General features: G+C 62.4%; 3 protein-coding genes across 11 annotated transcripts in view; 1 reads left to right on the forward strand and 2 right to left on the reverse strand.

The window, feature by feature from the left end:
* Window positions 1-2,938: 2,938 nt before the first annotated feature.
* CHRM4 (cholinergic receptor muscarinic 4) lies at window positions 2,939-4,375 on the forward strand. The gene has a single exon (XM_054587183.1). It carries the CDS (start codon window positions 2,939-2,941, stop codon window positions 4,373-4,375), a length of 1,437 nt encoding a protein of 478 aa, XP_054443158.1.
* Window positions 4,376-5,790: 1,415 nt separating this feature from the next.
* MDK (midkine) lies at window positions 5,791-7,285 on the reverse strand. Of its 2 annotated transcripts, XM_054587184.1 has the most exons (4): window positions 7,210-7,285; window positions 6,896-7,063; window positions 6,613-6,774; window positions 5,791-5,918 (listed from the first exon to the last, which is right to left on the reverse strand). In XM_054587184.1, the coding sequence occupies exons 1-4, from the start codon at window positions 7,283-7,285 to the stop codon at window positions 5,893-5,895; spliced, it is 432 nt and encodes a 143-aa protein (XP_054443159.1). In that variant the 3' UTR covers window positions 5,791-5,892. The 2 variants fall into 2 exon arrangements, with proteins under 2 accessions (XP_054443159.1, XP_054443160.1); XM_054587185.1 differs by lacking the exon at window positions 6,896-7,063.
* A 1,577-nt stretch (window positions 7,286-8,862) lies between these two features.
* Window positions 8,863-21,307, reverse strand: part of DGKZ (diacylglycerol kinase zeta) — a 41,588-nt gene continuing 29,143 nt past the window's right edge. For 3 of the 8 annotated variants that reach the window (XM_054587086.1, XM_054587089.1, XM_054587085.1), the window contains exons 2-31: window positions 20,921-21,029; window positions 20,486-20,581; window positions 20,082-20,156; window positions 18,969-19,025; window positions 18,518-18,586; window positions 17,599-17,670; window positions 17,379-17,495; window positions 17,207-17,278; window positions 16,813-16,908; window positions 16,491-16,573; window positions 16,310-16,370; window positions 16,115-16,228; window positions 15,880-16,020; window positions 15,228-15,306; window positions 14,988-15,043; window positions 14,785-14,847; window positions 14,606-14,679; window positions 14,412-14,523; window positions 13,863-14,062; window positions 13,582-13,682; window positions 13,387-13,466; window positions 13,221-13,290; window positions 13,035-13,075; window positions 12,390-12,529; window positions 11,540-11,571; window positions 11,274-11,317; window positions 10,716-10,836; window positions 10,591-10,624; window positions 10,263-10,362; window positions 8,863-9,620 (exon numbers count right to left, since the gene is read on the reverse strand). In XM_054587086.1, coding sequence (XP_054443061.1) covers window positions 9,504-9,620; window positions 10,263-10,362; window positions 10,591-10,624; window positions 10,716-10,836; window positions 11,274-11,317; window positions 11,540-11,571; window positions 12,390-12,529; window positions 13,035-13,075; window positions 13,221-13,290; window positions 13,387-13,466; window positions 13,582-13,682; window positions 13,863-14,062; window positions 14,412-14,523; window positions 14,606-14,679; window positions 14,785-14,847; window positions 14,988-15,043; window positions 15,228-15,306; window positions 15,880-16,020; window positions 16,115-16,228; window positions 16,310-16,370; window positions 16,491-16,573; window positions 16,813-16,908; window positions 17,207-17,278; window positions 17,379-17,495; window positions 17,599-17,670; window positions 18,518-18,586; window positions 18,969-19,025; window positions 20,082-20,156; window positions 20,486-20,581; window positions 20,921-21,029 — 2,626 coding nt within the window. In that variant the 3' untranslated portion in view covers window positions 8,863-9,503. Of the gene's footprint in view, window positions 9,621-10,262; window positions 10,363-10,590; window positions 10,625-10,715; window positions 10,837-11,273; window positions 11,318-11,539; window positions 11,572-12,389; window positions 12,530-13,034; window positions 13,076-13,220; window positions 13,294-13,386; window positions 13,467-13,581; window positions 13,683-13,862; window positions 14,063-14,411; window positions 14,524-14,605; window positions 14,680-14,784; window positions 14,848-14,987; window positions 15,044-15,227; window positions 15,307-15,879; window positions 16,021-16,114; window positions 16,229-16,309; window positions 16,371-16,490; window positions 16,574-16,812; window positions 16,909-17,206; window positions 17,279-17,378; window positions 17,496-17,598; window positions 17,671-18,517; window positions 18,587-18,968; window positions 19,026-20,081; window positions 20,160-20,485; window positions 20,582-20,920; window positions 21,030-21,307 lie in introns of all 8 variants that reach the window. The other 5 variants (XM_054587088.1, XM_054587082.1, XM_054587087.1 and 2 more) reach the window with 3 other exon arrangements.

Below are 21,307 nucleotides of genomic sequence, written 5' to 3' on the forward strand. Positions count from 1 at the left end.
TAGCGGTGCGTACAGCCCTGGGCGGGGCTGCTCACTTCCCCAGATCCCAGGCCACCTGGATTCCAGAGAAAGGCGCGGGGCGGAGGAGGGCGGGAGAGTTATGGTCAAGGTGTCTGCGGAGGACTCCGAGGGGTTCAGAAAGACAACTTGGGTGGGGGGCGGGGAGACACTGCGTTACGCCCTGTCTACCGCTGGCAGCCTCCCCAAGCGAGCCCAGAACGGGGCTAAATCACCGGCCACCTCACTGGAGACAAATGTCCCCGGTAGGGACTAGAGATCTGTTCTGGGAGAGCTAAGTGAAGGAGGGGGCAGGAAATCGGTGGGGACCCTACCCAAGCCTCCCTACACCCGCGTCTAGTCGTGTGGTTATGAAGGAGAAAGAGCAGAGGCAGGAAATCAACTGTGAGGCGGAAGCACCTTGCGGTTGAGAAGGTGGCTCCTGGGTTCAGTGCTGCCCGCGTCACCCGCCCACCCTCACCCCCGCCGCGACCCGCCCCTTACACACTGAGTGACTTTGGGCAAGTTAACTGACATCATCATCATCTTTAAGAAGATATATCTTTAACATGAGGGTACTAATACTACCTGCCTTTTCAGGCTGCTGTAAGGATTAAACCAGAGAATCTATGCAAAAAGCTCAGAGGGATTCCTGACTCATAGTAAACACTCAATAACCAAGAGTGATTATGTCTTTCCTCCCCGGCTGATGCCCCCGGCCCGGGTTCTGGCCCGGAGAGGCGTGCCTGCGGGCTTCCCTGGGCCTGGCTGGCGGAGAGATCACTCCTTGCCTGCCTGCGTCTGGTGAGGGCAACCTCTCCAGGCTGGTGCTTCTGCCCTCCCAGCTCTGAGGCTGACACCTCAGGTACTATTCCAGAGGCTCTCAGAGGTGAGAGGGGCTGCCAGACACTGCGGAGGGGGCCTTATCTGGTCTTTGCCTTTGACTCATTTGTGACCTTGGTGTGTGTTGGGGGGGGCGGTAACACCACCCATCTCTTAACCTCTCCTCCCGTGCACCAAGCATTTGGACAGGCAACTTCGAACTACCAGGCCAGGAGGCTGGGTCTGTGTCTGTGATAGTGGATTAGGGTAGGGGGGCTGAGGCCAGGCTTGGGGGGCACCTGGGGACTTGGTCCCAGCCTCCAGTGGAGTTCAGTTGCCTATCTCCATGGCCGCAGCTGCGTCCCGGTGGGAGCTTGTCCCAGGACGAGTCCTCTCCATTTTGCAAATGAGAGAAGTGCTGGGAGGTGAGGTGGCTGGTCTAAGGCCATGCAGCTAGATCCCCGCTGGCCTTGAAGCCTGTGCTACATCGAGAGTGCTCTTCCCTCCCTCCCTGCACACCACTCCCCTGTCCCTCTCTGTCCCTCTCTCACACGGTCACACAGAACAGGGTGTATGACAGTGGCTGGTGGGGCTGTGATGGGGTCCCTGCGTGTGTGTGACGGTGCCGGTGTTGGCGTGCGGGGAGGAGCAGGCGGAGCAGCTGCCCTGGCACAGCGTGCAGGGCGTGGGCCTCCCTCGCACATTTGGGAGAGGAAGAGGGGGAGGGGCCGGGTGGGAGGAAGCGCGGGCTCCGCGGGCAGGGGCCTTGCCTGGGGGTCGGCGGCTGGTGTACTGGTGACCAAGGGGTGCCGGCAGGGGCAGGCTATGGGCTCTTCCGCAGCAGCCCCTCTCTCCCCTCTGGGACAATGTCACCCTTTGTGTTCTCCCAAAGGTCTTGGGGCTGGCCCTGGCCCCTGGGAACCCAGGGGTGCCTTTCCTCAGTTGATGGGCCCTTCGGGCTTCTGATGGCTCACAGGTCTCAGCCCCTGGTTGCTGCCAGACCCCAGGGACCCTGCACCTCACCCCATGCCCTGGGGTAGGGCGGAAGGCTCTGGGAGAGGCGACGCACCTCCCTAAGCCTCCCTGCATGGCACCCCCTCATCCTCAAGGCTCCCAGCTCCATGCCTCCTCCCCGCCGGCCCCCCCCCCCTCTGGGAGGCCTTCTCCCAGGTGTGCTCCCTGGCTCCTGTGGTTCCCTGGGCCTCCGTCTGCCCTAACTCAGCTCTGGGACAGCAACACATCAAGGAGCTGTGGGACCTTGGTCAGGGTAACACCTCTGTGCCTCAGTTTCCTCATCTACAAGTAGTGAAAAATAACGGTACCTACCTCAGAGGTTTGCTGTGTGGATGAAATGAGTTAATACCTATACAAAGTGTTGAAAGTGTCTGGCACTTGGTGGAGAATAAATGTTAGCTGCTAATATATACTCTTTTTTTGTCCTCGGTGCCTTCTGTAGGCATTGGAGAGCAGGTCCTCTGGTAACGTTTGCTTAAGAAATAACCAAAGGGCTGAATGAACACTTCTGACCAGAGTCACATGCTGACCTCTGGGACCACTTGTCCCCTCCCCACTCCCTTCCCGGGGTCCCACCCACGCTGGCCCTCTGTCCTAGCCTCAGGTCCTTTGCTCTTGCCATTGCCCTTGACTGGGCCACTTTCTGAAGCTCTTCACTGGCCGCCTCCTTGTCGTCCCTCCAGGTCACCTCCTTGGACAGCCCTTTGTTGAGCACCCAGCAGGGAGCATTCCTGCCCGTCCGCTGAGTCACTGTCCGGCCATCACCCTGCCTTATTTACTCTCTAGCATTTTGTTGTTGTTGCTCCCTTGTTTGTATGATCAGACTGTAAAGTTCTCGGGGGTGGGGGTGGCGCAGAGCAAGTGTGTCGCACTCACTTCCATAGCTGCAGCCCCCAGAACTCACTTGATCAGTGAGGCATGAACGAATGAGGAAGCAATGGGACAGAGTCATCTAAGGTTCTGCAGGATAAGGTGCTCTGCCCTCGGGACTCCAGTGTGCCCCCCCGCCATTACCCCTTAATCCACGCCAACAGCCCAGCCAGCCATTCACCTCTTCCCTCTCCTTCCTCCTCCAGACACCGCCCGCCCAGCCCTGCTGACCAAAATGGCGAATTTCACACCGGTCAACGGCAGCTCGGGCAACCAGTCTGTGCATCTGGTCACATCAAGCCACAGCCGCTATGAGACAGTGGAGATGGTATTCATCGCCACGGTGACAGGCTCGCTGAGCCTGGTGACTGTGGTGGGCAACATCCTGGTGATGCTGTCCATCAAGGTCAACAGGCAGCTGCAGACGGTCAACAACTACTTCCTCTTCAGCCTGGCGTGTGCTGACCTCATCATCGGCGCCTTCTCCATGAACCTCTACACCGTGTACATCATCAAGGGCTACTGGCCTCTGGGCGCTGTGGTCTGTGACCTGTGGCTGGCCCTGGACTATGTGGTGAGCAACGCCTCTGTCATGAACCTGCTCATTATCAGCTTTGACCGGTACTTCTGCGTCACCAAGCCCCTCACCTACCCAGCCCGGCGCACCACCAAGATGGCGGGCCTCATGATCGCTGCTGCCTGGGTCCTGTCCTTTGTGCTCTGGGCACCTGCCATCTTATTCTGGCAGTTTGTGGTGGGCAAGCGGACAGTGCCGGACAACCAGTGCTTCATCCAGTTCCTGTCCAACCCAGCGGTGACCTTTGGCACCGCCATCGCCGCCTTCTACCTGCCCGTGGTCATCATGACTGTGCTCTACATTCACATCTCCTTGGCCAGCCGCAGCCGAGTTCACAAGCACCGGCCCGAAGGCCCTAAGGAGAAGAAGGCCAAGACCCTGGCCTTCCTCAAGAGCCCCCTGATGAAGCAGAGTGTCAAGAAAGCCCCGCCAGGAGAAGCTGAGCGAGAGCAGCTGCGCAACGGGAAGCTGGAGGAGGCCCCGCCACCCGTCCTGCCACCCCCGCCTCGCCCAGTGGCCGACAAGGACACTTCCAATGAGTCCAGCTCAGGCAGTGCCACCCAGAACACCAAGGAACGACCACCCACAGAGCTGTCAACCACAGAGACCACCGCACCCGCCACGCCTGCCCCTCGCCTACAGCCACGGTCTCTCAACCCAGCCTCCAAATGGTCCAAGATCCAGATTGTGACGAAGCACACAGGCAACGAGTGTGTGACAGCCATCGAGATTGTGCCTGCCACACCAGCTGGCATGCGCCCAGCAGCCAACGTGGCCCGCAAATTTGCCAGCATTGCCCGCAACCAGGTGCGCAAGAAGCGGCAGATGGCAGCCCGGGAGCGCAAGGTGACACGGACCATCTTTGCAATTCTGTTGGCCTTCATCCTCACCTGGACACCCTACAATGTCATGGTCCTGGTGAACACCTTCTGCGAAAGCTGCGTCCCTGAAACGGTGTGGTCCATTGGCTACTGGCTCTGCTACGTCAACAGCACCATCAACCCTGCCTGCTATGCCCTCTGCAACGCCACCTTTAAAAAGACCTTCAGGCACCTGCTGCTGTGCCAGTATCGGAACATTGGCACTGCCAGGTAGGCAGGCAGGGGTGTCCTAGGAGGTGCTGGTGGTCGCGTATGTGTGCTGGGGGACCACGTGGCTCAGCTGCTGTAAGGGCAGGATTTGAAGGCACCTCTGTGTTCACGGTCAAGGGGCGAACTGAGGTCCCCGTCAGCCTGTGAGGCTCAGGAAGAGGCTCTGGCTGGATTCAGAGAAGACCAGCGCGGGCCGAGGAGGGCGGCGTCTGAGCCGGGACTGCTTGGCCCATCTTGGCAGGCTTGGCTCTGCCTCAGGGAGCCGGGGGCACTGACCTGCGCGGACACCTGCCCCACTGTGACCAGCCAGCGTGGCTGAAAGACTGGACATCTGGAGGCAAGCAGAAGCCCAGGACCCCCTCGGGACAAGCAGAGGCCAATGCTTGGGAAAGGAGGCTCAGGAAGGGAAGGGTAGGGTCCCCCATTCTGTTGTAATCGGTGCTTTCTGCCCCCTGCACCCCGCATGTAGGCTCTGCCCCCTCCTCCCAAATACCACTCCAGGGGTAGAAATCTCTCTTTGCTGCAACTACTTAGCCAGGTACTTGCTGGATGGGCGGGCGGAGCGGGCTCTGGGGCACGCCCTCCTTCCACAGCACAGTCCTGGTCACCGTCACTGCGGGCCAGTAGGAGGGCACCACACTCAGGAGCTGAGGCCCAGCTTCCTGCCGTCCCAGCCTGAGCGGGGAGCATGCGCCCGATCCTGAAGAGGCCCCCCCAGCCAAGGCAAGGGCTAGTCCTGGGTCACAGGGAGCGAGGAGGGGCCGTGGTGAGCAGGGTGCCCCGTGGCCTCTGCAGAGTGTCAGGGCGGCCCGGGTCACCAGAGACAGAACAGGGATGACTTTACCCACAGACTTCAGTGCCAGTGGGGGCAGCGGCTGTTAGGGCCGGCAAGCATCCCTGAGCTTTACTCTCCCAGTGGGTAGAACCTCCCTGGACAGCAGTGGGCTGGACCAAAGGACCTTTGCCTAGGAGTGTCAGCTCTAGTGAGTCTTGTGGGTCCCCTCCCCCCACCATGGTGTTGTCCCCAGAGAGACAAGGACTGAAAAGCTCAGGGGACTTGGTGAGGGCCCCCTTTCACAGGAGGGCTCTGAGATGTTTGTAACTGTTTTGCTTTTTCCGGGGAGCAGCAAGCCCCCAAGAAAGCTACCCTTCCCGCCAGCCTTCTCTTCCCTCCACCGTCTCCCACTCCCAACAAATCACCACAGCAAACTCCCCAGGAAGGGGCTTTTATATATTAAAAAAGAAAGCTTTTATTGGGAGAAAATGAATTTATTTGTTTCTTAGCAATGGCATCATTGTGGGTAAGAACAAAAGGGGCACAGGAATGAAGTCCCTTTGCGGGGAGGCTCCAGCTGCCCAGAATCCCCTGTCCCTCCCCACTTTGGGCACTTGGGGGTGGGGGAGAGAGGCAGGGCGTGATTGATAAAGCTGAAGAACAACGAAAGGCACTGGTGGGTTAGATCCTGGGCCTGGGGGAGGGAGGATGTGGGCCGGGGGCTCTCTGGCAGTCAGGCCTGGCCACTAGTCTTTTCCCTTCCCTTTCTTGGCTGTAAAACAAGACAGAAACACCGAGTTAGAGTTCCTTCAGGTGACCCAGTCAAGATCCCTCTGCACATCAGGGGAGAGAAAATCCTGCCCCCTAGTGGTTCTCAACCAGCGGACGGGAACGCTGCTGGGATAGGGCAGCCATTATGCTGCGGGGCTTTCCCCGCCCCCCCCGCCCCGCCCCCGCATTAAACTTGCACAGGGGATCCGGTCGGTCATCCTCAAGTGTGGGCCCCAGTCCTGGCGACCCGGCACAAAACAGCCTTGCCTCCTCTGCCGGGAGCGGGCGGATCCCCTCTGCCCTGCTGGCGCCTCTGGCTGCTACGAGTCAGGAATGAGGTAGGGGACAGAGGACGTGCGAACACTGCCGTCCTTCCACACTGGAAGGGCAGAGCTGGCCAAATGCTCCGCGGGGCTGGACAGGTGACAGAGCCAAGCCCTTCCAGGGCTTTCCCGCGACCCTAAGCCAGATGCTCCAACAGAGCAGCGTGCTGGTCCTTACTGGGACCAGAAGGATTTACTGCCCTCTAAGCACCTTCTGTGGGTACATACCTACCTACACTGTCTCTACAGACAGGTGGTAAACTCTACAGAGACGCCAAAGAGTCCCTCACCAGGGCCCCAATACTCCGGCCCAACCATTCCCCCCTTAGGTCCCCCCACCCCCGCCACGACCCTGCCCCTTCTCCTGCTGACCTTTGGCCTTGGCTTTGGTCTTGGGGGTGCAGGGCTTGGTGACGCGGATGGTCTCCTGGCACTGGGCATTGTACCGCGCCTTCTTCAGGGTGCCTTGGCGGGCTTTGGTGCCAGAGCCCCCATCGCACGACCCCCAACTCTCGAACTTGTACTTGCAGTCGGCTGGCGGGAGAGCGCCCAGGGTCAGAGCGGGGCGGCCTCCGGGCGGCTTCCCCCCGCGGGTCGGCCCAGGTTCCAGTGCGGCTGTGCCCCCTCCCCTGCTCCCCGCCTGTGCCCTCCTCACCTCCAAACTCCTTCTTCCAGTTGCACGGCACCCTGCACCGGATGCGCTGAGTCTGGGCCCCGCAGGTACCTTCACGGAAACCCGCGCCACAGTCCTTGCTGCTGGGGGTGCAGGGTCCCCAGGTCCACTCCGCGCACTCGCCCCCCGGGCCGCCCTTTTTCACTTTGTCTAAAATGCACGGAGGACAGAGCTCAGGACCCGGGGCACCTAGGGACTCCCTCGGGGATCGCTTCCTGGGGTCCCGTCCTCGGAGCCCAGGCGGCCAGCCCCGAGGTCGCCAGCGTCCTCCTCCAACCCCCCCAACCTCCCATCACCTTTCTTTTTGGCCACCGCGGAGGCGAGTGCCAGCAGGGTGAGGAGGGCGAGGAGGAGGAAGCCTCGGTGCTGCATCCTGGGGGGAGAGCAAGGGTCAGGGCTCCCCGCCCATCCCCTTCCCCACCGAGGGAGCCGTTTGCATGCACCTCCCACCAGCTTTCCCATTTTCCAGGCCCAAAGGGTCGCGCAGCTCACGCGGCGCGGGAAAGCTCGAGGGGCCGAACTCCGTGCCGCCCGCCCGGGCGCACAGCCGGGGGCGGCTCCCGGGGGATGCTCGGAGCCCGGGGCGCAGCTCAGGCCCCACGCTGCCCCGGCCCCGGGCGGACGGCGGCCCTCCAGCGCCGCGCACTCACTCACTTGCTCCCCGCGCTGCTTCGCTCCCTCCCGCGCCGGCCCGTCCCGTCCCGCTCCGGCCGCTGCGGCCCCTTTTGTCTCCAGAACCGGTCTGAGCCGGTCACATGGGCCCCCGCCCCCCCAACCACCGAGGAAGGGCCCGCCCCGCCCCCTCCCCTTAAACCCGCGCCGCCCCCCGACCCCGGCGTCCCCGCCTCCGCTCCCGCCTCGCGTTCCTGGCGCCTCCACCCCGGCTTCCCGCCGCCGGTCCCCGTCCCTCGCCGCGCCCCACCGGTGCCGTCAGACCCCCGGTGCCTGGGGCTCCGGGCCCCTCACCTCCGGAGCCCAGGGTCTCGCGGCCCCAGGCCTCCGTCTTGCCTTGATACACCGGCCCCAGGCCCGGCTTTCCACCCTAGTGCTCTGCCCCCTCCCAGGGGCCGTCCCCGCTCCCCAAAGGACGCGAGCCTCCCTCCTTTGCGGCGGAGCCTTCGATGGGGACCGTAGGGACCGCGGAGTCCCGGTGTGTCACGCGGCCCGGAGCGGGGCCCGCGTTTCAGCCGAAGTGCGGCTCCGGCCCCCGTGCCCCCTGGGCCCCCGGGGCCTGCGCACCCCCAGCGCTCCCCGCCGTGCAGCTGGAAAGGCGCTTTCGCCCCCCCCCCCCCCCCCCGCCGTCGGACAGCTTCGCCAAGTGTGCGGGGAGGTGCTTTGCTTTGCTCAGTGTTGAGAGCCCGGGACGGGAACCCCAGGGAACGCCTGGGGGACCGGGGTGGGGGTGCTGCGGGTCTCCTGGAGCGCAGGTTTGCGGGGTGGAGAGTTGGAGGGGGAGGAACCCGCAGGCCTGCGTTTAGAAAGACGGGGAGCTGACAGGGGCCGTCTGAGAAGTTCCAGACCCGGCCTCGGCAGCGGCAGCACAAGCCTACCCTTTTGACCCTGGGAGCTTGGCGATCATTTCACTAGATCCACCTAAAGCACTGAGGCCTGGGGGAGGGGGCTTGCCCAAGGCCACAGGGCCAATGGGCCCCTGAATCCAGCCCTCCACCCAGCCCCACCTCTCTCTCACTTTCATTGTTAACGTCCCTGCGGGAAGCAGGAATCGGGAGGCACTCCGCGCTCAGCGGGTCCCCCACCCCCACCCCCGCCAACCGCTAGGCAGCCCGGCCGAGGTCAGGTCCCGGGCAGGCCCTGAGACTCCACCCCCTAATGAGAACCAGGACCCCCAGGAAAGTGTCTGGATCTGCGGCGCCCAGTGACCCCACTCTGAAGATACCCCAGCAGCCCCAGTTGCTTCTGTAAGACCTCTCCAAAAAACAAACGCAGAAAGGAAAAAAAAAATCCACTTTACTGAGTCACACCCAGCTGTAAACAAGTCACCGTGAGAGTCCCACCCCAACCCCCAGGCCACACAGTCCTTGACGAATGACTGGGGAGGGTCTCTGGGGTAGGCGCCAAGCAGGGCAGCAGGCAGGCAAATGCAGCAGGCTCCAGGTTTCTGGGAGGAAGCCCTGGAAAGGGTGGGGTCAGGGCAGCGCTGAGGACTGAACTCCGGGGAGCCTCGGAGCAGGGGCCCTGTAAGGACCAGGTGACTCAGGAAGGCTCCCTGATAGGGCTTCAAGCCCATCTGCCATCCCTCTCCGGCTCCTAAACTCCGGAGGGCGCCCGCTGAGGTGAGGGCCGCCCTGCAGCGGAGCAGCCCCAGTCCCCCAAAGGCCTGCCCAGTCCGGTCCAGTTTTCTGCTCCCCTGCGGGCCGGGCCTCCAGGTCAGGCCGGGGCTCAGGAACAGGTGAGATGCCCCAACGCCTGAGTCCAGCCCCCGGGTTTGGGTGGCTCCTCAGGGGGCAGCACGGGGCTCCTTCCCTGGAGTGCGGGTCCCCCCGTGGCTGTCCGAGTGGAATGTGGCAGTGAGGTGGGCTCGGGGCTCGGGCTCTAACCCAGTCCTGCCCCTCCTCAGCATTGGCCTCAGCTACACAGCTGTCTCCTGGTCCTCCCGCTGGATCATCTGGTAGTGCTGCCGGTTCTCCAGGTAGGCGGCCAGCTCCGTGTCCTGAGCCTTCTCTGCCCGCTGCCGCGGAGTGTCACCCTGGAGGGAGGAGCTGGGATCAGGCTGGGGAACACGCCAGGCACTCTTCCCTCTGGAGCTGAGGGAGGAGGGAAGGCCTTGCAGGCTGGCTGAGCCTGCCCTAGCCCTGCTGGCTCAGGTTTCTTTTCTTTCTTGATTTTGAGAGTACATGTGTTAAAGCTGGGGACAGTGAAACAAGGAAGGGCCTAGGATGGAAGCAGCAACAGGAGACAGCCTGGCCGGTCTGCTCGGCTCTCCAGAAATGTTACAGGACAGGTGTGAGCCAGGGAGGGGCTGCTTGCAGCTCGCTGGGAAGTCAGAGAAAAGGGGGCCTTGGAGATAAGGTGGGGGTCGGTGGGCGGGGTGAGCCCAGAGGAGCTGCCGCTGCCCGCTGCTCCCCTGGTTGCGGGCCTCACGGAGGGTCCCTTGGAGTTTAGTAGGTGCACACCTGCGGGGGAAGAACAGGGGCAGGGAAAGGTGTGCTCCCGGGAGGGAGAGCAGGGAGAGCGGAGTGCGCACTGGCTTGGGTTTTGAAAGGCTGAGGAATAGTTTCAACTCCCCAGAGGCGGCGCTCTCCTGAGGCTCCCCTCACAAGGGCTTAGGCCTGGGGGGGCATCGGTTGTGCCTGCGTGGACTCCCTGCCCGCCCCTCTAGGCTGCTCACCTGCTGGTCCGTCTTCATGAGCGAGGCTCCTGCCTCCACGATGTAGTGGCAGATGGTGCGCTGGCCCAGGGCTGCGGCCTGGTGCAGACAGGTCTCCCCGCTGGGGGAACAGGGGCTTGCTGTGGACCCTATCCAGCTCTCCCATGTGTCTCCCAAGGGCCATCAGAAAGGGCAGGAAGAATGGGGCCCTGGCCTGGGGCACGGCAGGTGGCCCAGGGGATGACAGATGTGGCCAGGAAGGGTTCATGGGCTCCCACCAGACAGGAGGGGCTTGAGGAAGATGGGCAATTTCCAGGGTAACCAGGGGCCAGCGCTGCCAGATACTCACTTTTCCTCTACAGCATCAAGGATCTCTTGGGGTGCTGCAGGAGAGGGGAGGGGCGGGTCAGAGAGGCCGGGCCGCCTCCCCCGCTTCCGCCTTCGCCCAGCCCGGGCCCCAGTGGCACAGCTTACCGTGGTCCAGCAGGTAGCGGACCACTTCCTTGCTGCCAGTGCTGACCGCGTGGTGCAGGAGCGTGCGGCTCTGGTTGTCCCGGTGCATGAGGTCGCCCCCAGCGCGGTGCAGCTCCTGGAGCTGAGGGCAGGAGCAGGGCTGGGCTCCTCTGGCCGCCCTTTCTACCCCCAGGGACGTCCCCCAACTCACAGGCCACAGGCCCGACACTGGCGTGCTCACACCTGTCAATCCCCGGGGGCTGCTCGGGTCTTTGGGGACCGTCAGGGGAGAGACAATGGGCTTGTCCCAGCCTGCATGCCCACAGGCTCCCTAGGAGGACTGGCGACCAGGCCCTGGAGCCTGTGGCTCTTCTGAGACTCACTCCCGAGCTCCAGGGACAGGCACATTGAGCTAGGAAACCCGGATGAAGGGACCCGGATTGTGGGCTGGACAGGGCAAGGTGGAATGGGACAATCAAGGAAACCCTGCTGAGGGCAAGATGAAGACAGGTGGCTGCACCTGAACAGGCCGGCTCCGGAGGCCTGAGGGGGTGGGAGCTGTAGCCAGGGAGCTAGTACCTTACAGAAGTCATTCCTCTTGGCAGCCTCCACCAGCTCTTCACCTGCCGGAACACCTGCCCGTTACACTCCAGGGCCGGAGGCCCGGGCTTGGGTCGGTGTGTGAACACATAGGTGATGTGCAGAGGAGGGGGCTGCGGGGCATGTGTGCTGAGGGCTGGGTTTGTGGTGAGCGTAACCACGGGGACCTCAAGGGTTAGGTCTGTGCAAGGCAGAGCACAGCCCGCCTCCCCACCCTCACTCCTGTGACCAGGGAGAAGCCTCACCTTTAGGGGGCAGAGCGTCCCCTGGCAGTGACCTACAAATAGAGCGGGATGAGATGTGACATGGCTACAGCACAGGCCAGCCGGTCACCCTCCCAGCCCCAAGCAGGGGCACCCCTCATTCTTTCAACGGTTTATTGAGTGCCTCCCATACACCAGGTGCTGCCCTAGGCACTGGAGATACGCGGGGAACATGGCGGGTGGAGAGCTGGCTCTCAGGGAGCTCACATTCTAGCCGGGGCCACAAACAAGTAAACAAATAAATAAAGTGTTTTGAGAACAGGAAGTGCTATGAAGAATACGAGATGGGGCAGTGTAGCTGAACAGCAGCATCAGATGGGGTTCCCCAGGAGAATTCTCTAGGGTGGAAACCGCCAAGTGGAGGCGTGAAAGGGGGCAGCTCTGCGAAGCATGGGGGTGTGAAGAATGAGGCCACAAGGACAAGTGTGGAACAGGCAAACGTGAGGCCTCAAAGAACCGAGGGCGAGTGGGGCTGGGCTGTGGTGCTGGAGGGCGGGCAGGCTCAGGCTGTGTACGCTGATGTGACCTGCGGCGACTGCAGGGCGCAGGCAGAGGTCCCAGGCTGGGGAGCACGGGGTTGGAGGCCGGCGCCACAGCCTGGGTGCGCTGCGCGCAGGTCGGGGGTTGCGGGGGGGCCGGGGGGGAGCTGACAGGACTTGCTGGGGGTCGGGCTTGGGTGGGAGGAGCTGGTGGGGACCAGAGGCAGGAGGCTGGAGTATGAGGCTGGGGCTTGGGAAGTGGCTGTGGCTGTGGCTGAAGGCAGGGCTTCAGGAGCTGCTGCCTCACAGGTGGGACCTAAGGTCTGGGGGACAGGAGGAGCCCTGGGACTCACCGGGGTGTGGGTGAGCAGGGGGAGGTGGGCAGAGGAGAAGTGGGGGTTGGGAGGTCAGGCCGGGCCGATGCCCCCAGCAGCTCTGGGTCCAGAATGTAGATCTCGTCCTGTGCGATCTCAGTCACGTAGTTGAGGTGCTCCTGTGGGGAGGGAGGCCAGGGTGGGGGGGTCAGGGCGGCCTGTCGTGGGGACCAGAGCGCCAGCAGGCTCGGAGAAGCCCCTGCTGTGGGTGTGAACACCGAGGAGAGGCAGCCAGGCAAGCGACCCTGCCGGCCCCTCGCCCTCCGTCCACCGGAGCCCTGTGTCCTGGGCCCACCAACACGCCAGCCCCTTCCCACTGATAAACTTTGACCCAGGCAACTCTGCCCCTGGCCAGAAGTGCTTTTTCTTCTGTCTTTCTGGATGGCACCTGTGCCAGGAGGCCCCGTCCCCACCCCTGGCCAAGAGCAAGCCTTCGCTGGGTGCCCCGGCCCTGTCCCTGGGACGCCATCCGGTGCTCTCCAGCCGGGAGGGCAGGGCGCGCCTATCCCTGGATGTGCTTGACGGGGATGCCCTATGGAATGTGAGAGCGGGGGCGCCCGTCTGTGGAGGTGATGCTGGGCGTCATGGCACAGCTGTGCGTGGAGCAGGACCGTGAGTGCTCACCTGGGCGCGGTCAATCCTGTAAAAGCGGCTGGCAGTGGTGGCTGTGGGGGAGACACTGAGTTGGCTGAGGATACAGGAGACCCTTGCCCAGGCCCAGGTCTTCTGTTTCCCCAACCCAGGGCTCCCCAGGGAGGAGGCTGGACATGGCTTGGGACTGCCAGGAGCTGGCCCTTCAGGGCCACTCACCGTCCAGGAAGCACCACTTGGGGGACAGCTTCTGGCATGTTGGGGACTGGGCTCCAGCACCTTCGGGCTCCTGCTGAGAGAATTGAAGGCCAGGGCTGGGTGAGACCAGAACCTGGAGCGGAACCTGGAGTGGGAAGAGACAGCAGGCCCTGACTCCGCCCCTCACCTGCTGCAGCCTCTCGATGTGGGCACGACAGAGCTCTAGGTCGCTGTCTCCTGGGACCACCACAGTGCCCAATGGCACGGCTGGAGGACAGAGCAGGCGGTCAGCGGCTGGCTACATCCCCATGCCCTGCCTCTCCAGGGCACTGAGTGGCTCTGCCGCTCACCCCTGCCCCTCAAAGCCCCGCGTGCTGCTCACAGGCCTCCTTGAGCTGCTCCTTATCGTAATGCAGGGCCTCGTAGTCGTGCATGCTGACCCTGCTCACCTGGATCCGCAGTTGCTCGGGCACCGGCTGCTGGCTGAGAGCAGGGGCAACAGGAAGGGACTCGGCAAGGGCCCAGGAACCTCCCCAAGTGTACCCCCCCAAATGACCTGGGGCAGAGGGACTGTTGGCCCCTTTCCAGTTGGGGAAGCCAAGGCCCAGAGGGGCAGCGTCTGGCTGTGGGCCCAGAGCCCAGGGCGGCGGGGAGGAAGCATACTCGCTGTGCAGCGGGGTGGCGCTGCGCCGCTTGGCCTTCTGCACCATGGTGGCCTGGTTGCGCAGGGCGATGCGGATGCGTGAGGCGGCCAGCTTGCAGGGCTCGCCGTCCACCTGCACGGGGATGGCCTTGGACGTGGTGAGCACCACCTCGCGGCACTGTGTCAGCCGCTCGCCATGGCCACCCACCTGCAGCGCTGCCTGTTGACCCAGAGGGCTCAGGTCAGGGGCTGGGGCGGGAAAGGGGGCAGTGGCGGGGGGTGCCCAAGTCTGCTCCTGCCAGGGAGGCTCTGGGAGAACACAGAGTGATCCCAATGGACAGGGGAAGGAGAGTCCCCAGACGGGGTTGGTGGAAGTGTCCCCACAGAGAGGTTGAAAGATACTTTAAAGTCAGAGAGAGAAGGAGACAGTGAACCCCCAGCCAGAGAAGGGAGGTTTGGTGACGCCCCCCCCCACTTTGGGGCTGTGCTTCTGGACACTACAGGGCCAGGGCCAGGGCCAGGCAGAGCTGGGCCAGGCCTCCAGGCAGGCCCCGTCCTGGCCCACTCACCAGGGACGTCATGGTGAAGCCGATGACCTCGAGGTAGCCGTCATCGTGCCGCTGGGGCTCGAAGTCGTGGTGCTCGCCGGGGTGGCCCCAGGGCATGGTGCCTGCACAGTACCTGGGGGGAGGGCCGCAGGACGTGCTTCAGAGGGTGCCCTGCGGGGAGCGGGCATGGGACGCGCAGAGCCCCACCTCCTCACCTGGGGATGTTCAGGAAAACAATGCACTGGGGCTTCAGGTCCTGGATCTTGGGGGTCAGATCCGTTCCATCACACTGGAGGCAGGAATGGGGAGGGTGTTGGGGGCGCACGTGTGGTGCCAAGGCAGCCCCCGCCCCCAGCAGGGCCTGCCTGCTCTGCCTGCAACTCGGCCTGCTCACCACCACTCGGATGTGCTTGGCCAAGTCCTTGGAGCTGCCCATCAGGAAGTCGGAGAAGGCTGTCTGTGGGAGACAGAGGTGTCATTATCTGGTGACAGGGACCTTCCCTCACCACTGCCTGGAAGGGTCCTGGCCTGGTAAACACAGGGGGGTAGGGGGCATGGGAAGAGGGGTGTGGCTGGGCTGGCAGATCCCAGACTCACCCCGGCATAGAACATCTTGTTCCGAAAGCGGCTGTTGAATTTCTCTGGGTTGGCCTCTGGGTGGCGACAGAAAAAGGGCAGTCATTCCAAGCCTCCTGGGGCTTCCCAGGCTGGGGTGAGAGGGCAGGCTGGGAACGGGTGCCTTTTCCTGGTGGGGGCTAAGGGCTGACCCTCTTGGGGACACTCCTAGGTCCTTTCCTCCCCAGCCTCCCAGGGCCTGCCCAGCAGGAGACTGCCAACCTCGAGACTCATGAAACTCCAGGGTGACGTGGGCATCAAAGCCCAGGCTGAAGTAGTTGTTGAAGACGTCCAGAGGCAGCTGGAACAAGGTCAAGGGAGCAGCATGAAAGATGGGCCTCAGAGATGCCTCCCTGCTCTAGCCCCGGGCTCAGCCACAGGCCACGGGCACCATGCCACGCTTTCAGAGGCCTTTCCTACAGCTCCAAAAAAAAAGCACTTCCAGAAAGCTCTTCCCAGCCACCTGCCTGCCTCAGGCTCTGCCCCCTCGGGCCCCCCTAAGTGCCCTGTATGCAAGAGCACCCCCAGCCTGCGGCATTCTCCTCCCCAACGGGCATACTCTGCAGGAGCTCCATGAGCAGGACTTGGTCTCTGTGTTCACTGCTTAGATCAGGGCCTGGCAGATAGCAGGCACTCAGTAGATATTTGCCAAGTGGCTGAATAACAACAATCTTGCAAGGTGAGTACCATCATTCTCATTGTCTAGATTAAGAAGCTTAAGAAGCTGAAGTCTGGAGAAATGAAGAAATTCACTCAAGGTCCCAGAACAAGCAAGTGGGAAAGTGGGGCCCAGCCTAAGTGTCCTGGGAATTCCAGACCCCGAGGTGCGGAGAGGCCCCCGTGATTTCTACTGCCTCAGCCCCGGGTGACCCACCCGGTCGGTGGCACCCTCATCACGTTCCTCGGGCCCCGCCTCAGGGTTGGGCTCTGCACGGAGGTCCCAGCGGTCCAGCTGCACCACGTTCCCCTCCTCCACGTGGGAGAGGATCTTGGACACAGGCTCATCTGTGTAGCCCTGGCGGAAGGAAGCAGAAACTGAGCCCTTCCTGGAGATAGGCCTCCCCACCACACAGCCCACCCCAGCGACCCCACCTCCCGTGGGTTCTCACCCCGCCCCAGTTGAGGGTGCGAGCCAAGTCGTTGCCAGTGCCCAGGGGCAGGATGGCAACAGGCGGTGGCGGTTTTAAGCGCAGCTGGTCCAGGGTGGAGAGGATCCAGCCGACCTGGAGTGGGCAGAGCAGAGAGGCCAGGTCAGGCTGGCCGGGCCCGGGCCCAGCCCCAGGCCCAGGAGAGGCAGAACTCACCGTGCCATCGCCCCCGCACGCCAGGATCCGCAGGTTGTGCACTTTGCGGTACATCTCCAGCCTGGGGTCAGGAGACGGGAACGGGTCAGGCTATGTGGACAGGACCTGCAGCTCCAGGCCGGGCCCCGAGCACCAGGCCAGCCCCTGCCACTGTCCCCACAGAGCCTTCGCCAGTACTTACGCTTCCTTGGGCCCTCCCTGGCTGAGGTCAAAGACTTGTCGGGGATTGAGATACCAGAGGAAGGACTGGATGATTTTTGCACCCTGTGGGGGACCAGGAGTGAAGAGGGTCAGGGGTGGCGGGCTGAGACAGGGACAGGGACAAGGCTGTGGGAATCAGGCTCAATGAGAGGCGAGGGGTGAAGACAGGATTAGATTTTCCTCAGGATCCCCGGGAAGGAGAGATGGGGCAGAAACCTGTGGGTTCCGGGGTGAAGAGGGGCCAGAACCTTGACATCACGCCTCCCCACAGGCTCTCTGTGAAGCAAGGAGGCTGTGCGTACCTGGTTGCCCCCACTCTTGGGGTTCACAAACACCAGCAGGGGCTTCATGAGGGGCGACGGGGTGGGCCTGATGATGAAGGGTCTCCAGCGGCCCTCCTTGGAGACAGAGAGCGCCTGTAAGGCTCCTTCCCACCCTGGAGGGCCCTACCCCATGCTCAGCAGTGCCCCTCCTGGGCGCCCCTCACGTGCCACCTCTGTGTCAGACCTTATGGCGTGCCTGGCCATAGAGAGGCAATTTGGATCTGACCTTCCACCCTCTTCAGGGCCCTAGAGCCAAAACTGACCCACCAAGGTCTGAGCCAATGGCATCAGCCCAGGGGCTTGTCCAAGAAGCCCTGTGTCCTGGGCCCTCTCTCCTGTCCCCTTCAGCTGCCTGCCTGGCCCCAGGTCTAACCTCGGGGCCTTTCTTGCTGGATTTCCTCTTGAAGGATGCTCTCTTTTTCTTCTTGCTTGCCTTGAGGGTGTTCTGCAAGGGAAGCAGAGGCATTGGTGACAAGGTGAGCAGGCTGGGGTGGCTGGCAGACCCCACATGTGTGAGGGGTATCTAGGGTGCAAGCAGGACTCACCTGGGGCCTGCGGGCACGGAGGATCCAGGTGGGCGGGATGACCACGGCCGCGTGGGCCCCCAGGGAACACGGCTCCTCGATCTGCTGCAGCATGAAGCAGGACACCTTGCTGTGGTACTAGGGGGGAGGGGGCAGAGCTGAGCTGTGCTGAGCTGAGCCCTGGGACCCCACCCAGCGCCGCAGAGGGACAGCCTGTGGGGGCAGGGTGGGTGCCACTCACTGCTTGCTTGCACCAGGAGCAACTGATGGCCACGATCTCCTTGCTGTGGAAGGTGAACTTCTGCTGGAAGCCCTAGGGCGGACAGGGTAGTTGGGGCACCAGGGGCCAGGCCCCGAGCGGCAGACACAGCCCCTCTTCTGTCGTCACCCTCTCTCCATATGGGAAGATTGAGCACATTTTTAAAGATTAAGAAAACTATAAAATAAGCCCTTAAGGCAAGGAGGTTCAGCCAGGGGCCTGTGCCTCTGAAGCTAACTGCAGAGTGGTGGGTGTGCACACGAGCCCTGCCGGAGGGGCCGCAGCCAACTCCTGCCCCCTCAGCGGCCCTCCTTCCCAACCACAGCCCCAGCAAGGCCCCCTGGTCATTCCCTTGTGCACGCCACGTTTATTGAAGGCCCGCTACATGCCAGACACAGTGCTGGGCAGAGTCAATGGAGGAAAGGGGGAATTCAGAACCTATGTTCACAGAGGGAGACAGACAAGTAAACAATGAACAATTGAACAAAATTGTGCGGATGGCGCTTGGGAAGGCTACCTGCAGTGTGTCGTCCAGCTACACCCTCCTCCACGAGAGCAGACACCCACCGCCCAGCTCAGCGCTCCATACCCAAAAGGCACTCAACAAACACCTGAACTAAAGACTCAGTCCCCAGGGTTCTCAGAGGGCTCAGTCATGACCAAGGCAGTCCAAAGACCCTGCACTAGAAGAAACGCTCCCTCCCTGCTCAGCCCAGAGACTAGGGGCCTTTGGCACTGGCTGCGCACTGCGACCTGGCTAAGAGTGAGCTCTGGGACTCTGTACTACAGGGACACGGTGATGGGCGGTCCACACAGTATACACGGAGCGCGGCTCGGGGGCCGCAGAGCCCAGGTCCAATGAGTAGCAGGCCAGCTGACGCCCAGGGGCAGAGCCTCTCACCTTCCCACAGTGCCGACACTTGCCATCCTGGCGTCGCCTGTGCACCCAGTGGTGCCGCACAAAGGTTGGCTGGCGGAGGAGGAGAGAAGTGTCACTGGAGTGAGCGAGCGGTGGAAGGAACAAACCCTGAGCATGGCCTGCACCCCTCAATATATCAATGATGAGGAACGGGGGCTGCCAGAAGCTGTGCATGAGGTGAAGGACCTGGAAACGTCTCTCTGTGGCCCAGGGCAGGACTGAGGCTCAGGAGGGACAGAGGCACATGGAAGCACACGGTACCCCACCCCCCACCCCCTCTGAAGGCAGGGCCAGCCAGTCCTCATCCCTTGCACCGCCCTGGGTCCCGGAACAGCCTAGAGAGAGCTGAGCCCTCTGCTCTCAGAAGACACTCAGAGATGTCCACTCAGGAGACTTGGGATCTCCTTGCCCCTAAACTATCATAGGCACTTACCTCACGGACATTCCTGGACCCTGATTCACGGAAGGACGGCTTACAGCGAAAATTTATCTGTGAAAGATTAGTGACCATGAAACTGTCAGACCCTCCCTTCAGGGTCCGCATGTGGCCGCCCCCTGCAGGAGGGGGCCTCTTGGAGTCATCCTCACAAGGCAGGAATAGCTCCAAATCACTCAGGGAGCCTCGGGACGTGGGGCACCTCTTAGAGACCCTCCTGCATCCTGCCTCCGCTCCCCCAGTCTCCCCTGCGGGAGTGGCACCGCGGCTGCCTCCGAGATTCTCCCTTGGCCTCCCGCGCTCCCAGCCGGGGTGCCCGCGGGCACCGCAGTGCTTGCCTTCACAGTGTGTTGACTGGCCCCTGGAGACTTTTAGCCGGTCTGTGGAACCCTGGTTTGACTTTCACTGTTAGGGGTGGTGAAGGCTCTATAATGCTTGTGGCTGCTTTTGTTCCTCTTTTCCTAAGTGTCCCTGCTTCACCCTTAGCTAAGTCGTGGAGAAGCTTCATTCTACAAATCATTTGTTCATTCCTAATCCTACCGGCTTTCCCGTGGGCTGGTCAGGGCTTCTGCCCGGGGCACCCGGACGGTTATGGCAGCCCCTACCTTCTGCCTGGATCCTCCCGCGCGGCATTCCCGTGCCTCCTTGGAGAAGCGCGGGCCCAGCCAAGCCCCCAGCTGCAGACACACTGCACTGTGGACGGCAGGCTTTGGGGAAAGGTCTCTACAGCGACATTGTGTGGGGCAGACTCAGGTTTTGAGACTGAGCCTGCTGCGGCAGAGTTATGCAGCTTCAGCAAGGCAATGGCCCCCTCTAAGTGCTGGGTTGGGTACGGATCAAGTGGTGCCATGGCCATTGTTTATTAACTCCTGTTAAGTAAGAGTCAATGTGCCCCGCTCTGGGCAGTGGGGATATGGCAGATAATAAAGTGGGGAAGCCGGGATTCAAATGTGGGCATTTTGGCTCGCTGGCGCTTGGCCCTTCACCACTACCCACACCGGGCACCCCTGGCAGGCAGTGCTCATATGTTGTGTGCACACACACGTGTGTGCTCTGGCAGGGCTTTCACACCCAAAGGGGATGGGGGGGAGGCTGAGCAAGCCCACTCACCTTCTCCAGCTGTTCGATGCAGGGGGTGTGCACCACGATCTTGCAGGCTGCACACTTTCTCCGGGGCACTGATTTCTGCTGTAGCAAAGAGAGGGCCCCTGAGGCACCAGGTAACTCCACCTGGGATGCCACTCCAAGGGCAGGCAGAGAAATCCTCGCGTCTACCCCAGCACATCTGCCCTGTGTGCTCCAGGAACCCCCACCCTTGACTCTTGGCATCGGGACACGGCTCCCGTTCCTCTCGCCATCCTCAGACAGTCCACAGCAAGGGCACTCAGGTAGGAGCCCTGTTCCCACCTTCCACTGGAAGGGGCTGCAGCGGTCAAGTCAGCAGGGGTTGGCCTATAGGCTTCTGGATCTGGCTCCACCACCAGGGGGCAGCATGCTGCACACAGCTCACTCACCAGCATCTTAGCTACACAGTACTGCTCCCCAACATAGCAGAAGTCCCCAGAAACATTGGTCTCGAACCAGATGTGCTCCCCATATGTCGCCGACTCCTAGACCGTGGGATAAGCATACTCAGTGCACACCTCAGTGCAGCATACTGTCACCCAACTCACCAATCAGCCCCTGCCCTGGCCCACCAACCCTCTCACCCAAGAGAAACCTGCTCCAGCCTTGATCCACTTTGCTCCATCCTCTTTTCCCCACTGTCCCTGCTCTCAAGGACTTGGCCCAAACATGGCCCCCCCAGGAGGTGTGCTCTGACCCCACAGGCCCAGTGGCACCTCTCGCGGCTGCGCCTAGTACCTCCACTCCCAACTGCTCTTGTGGCCCAGAGCCCCGTGGGGACTGGCTCCCATCTGCCCCCCCCTGCCCGGCACCCAGCCACTCACACTCCAGTCCACAGTGCTCCGGATCTGCCGCTCTGGCTCGCCGCATAGGGCCCCGTGAGCAGGCGGCGGGGGTGCCAGGTGCTGGAGGCCTGACTTGGTGATGGCTTTCCTATAGAAAAGGAGACAGCTGAGGCCAGCAGAGCACTTGGCCTCTCTGCTTTTTTCCCTCCCCCACCTGGGACCTCTGCCCTCACTGTGACCTCAACCCAAGGCCAAGTCAGGGACAGCAATAGGGAGAGTCGGGGACAACACCGCCCCCGCCCCAGTCCCAGTCCCAGCAGCCTGACTCTGAGAGGATCCTTGGATTCCCTCAGGAGACTCAGCCTTCCTCGCAGCGCTCCTGAGGCGCGCTGTTCCAAAGCAGGTTACCCTCCGGCCAGGCAGAGC

This window comes from Pteronotus mesoamericanus, unplaced genomic scaffold (assembly GCF_021234165.1).
Source record: "Pteronotus mesoamericanus isolate MK-2021 breed Mesoamerican mustached bat unplaced genomic scaffold, CSHL_Meso_final scaffold_1066, whole genome shotgun sequence".
Lineage (NCBI taxonomy): Eukaryota > Metazoa > Chordata > Mammalia > Chiroptera > Mormoopidae > Pteronotus > Pteronotus mesoamericanus.

What these genes read in the sequence shown, in the direction of transcription:
- MDK (XM_054587184.1), bottom strand. Translation starts at nt 7,285, where the DNA reads ATGCAGCACCGAGGCTTCCTCCTCCTCGCCCTCCTCACCCTGCTGGCA. An exon ending in CGCGGTGGCCAAAAAGAAAG is followed by an intron (nt 7,064 to 7,209) that starts GTGATGGGAGGT and finishes CGTGCATTTTAG; the next exon opens with ACAAAGTGAAAAAGGGCGGC. An exon ending in GACCAAAGCCAAGGCCAAAG is followed by an intron (nt 5,919 to 6,612) that starts GTCAGCAGGAGA and finishes CTTGTTTTACAG; the next exon opens with CCAAGAAAGGGAAGGGAAAA.
- CHRM4 (XM_054587183.1), top strand. Translation starts at nt 2,939, where the DNA reads ATGGCGAATTTCACACCGGTCAACGGCAGCTCGGGCAACCAGTCTGTG.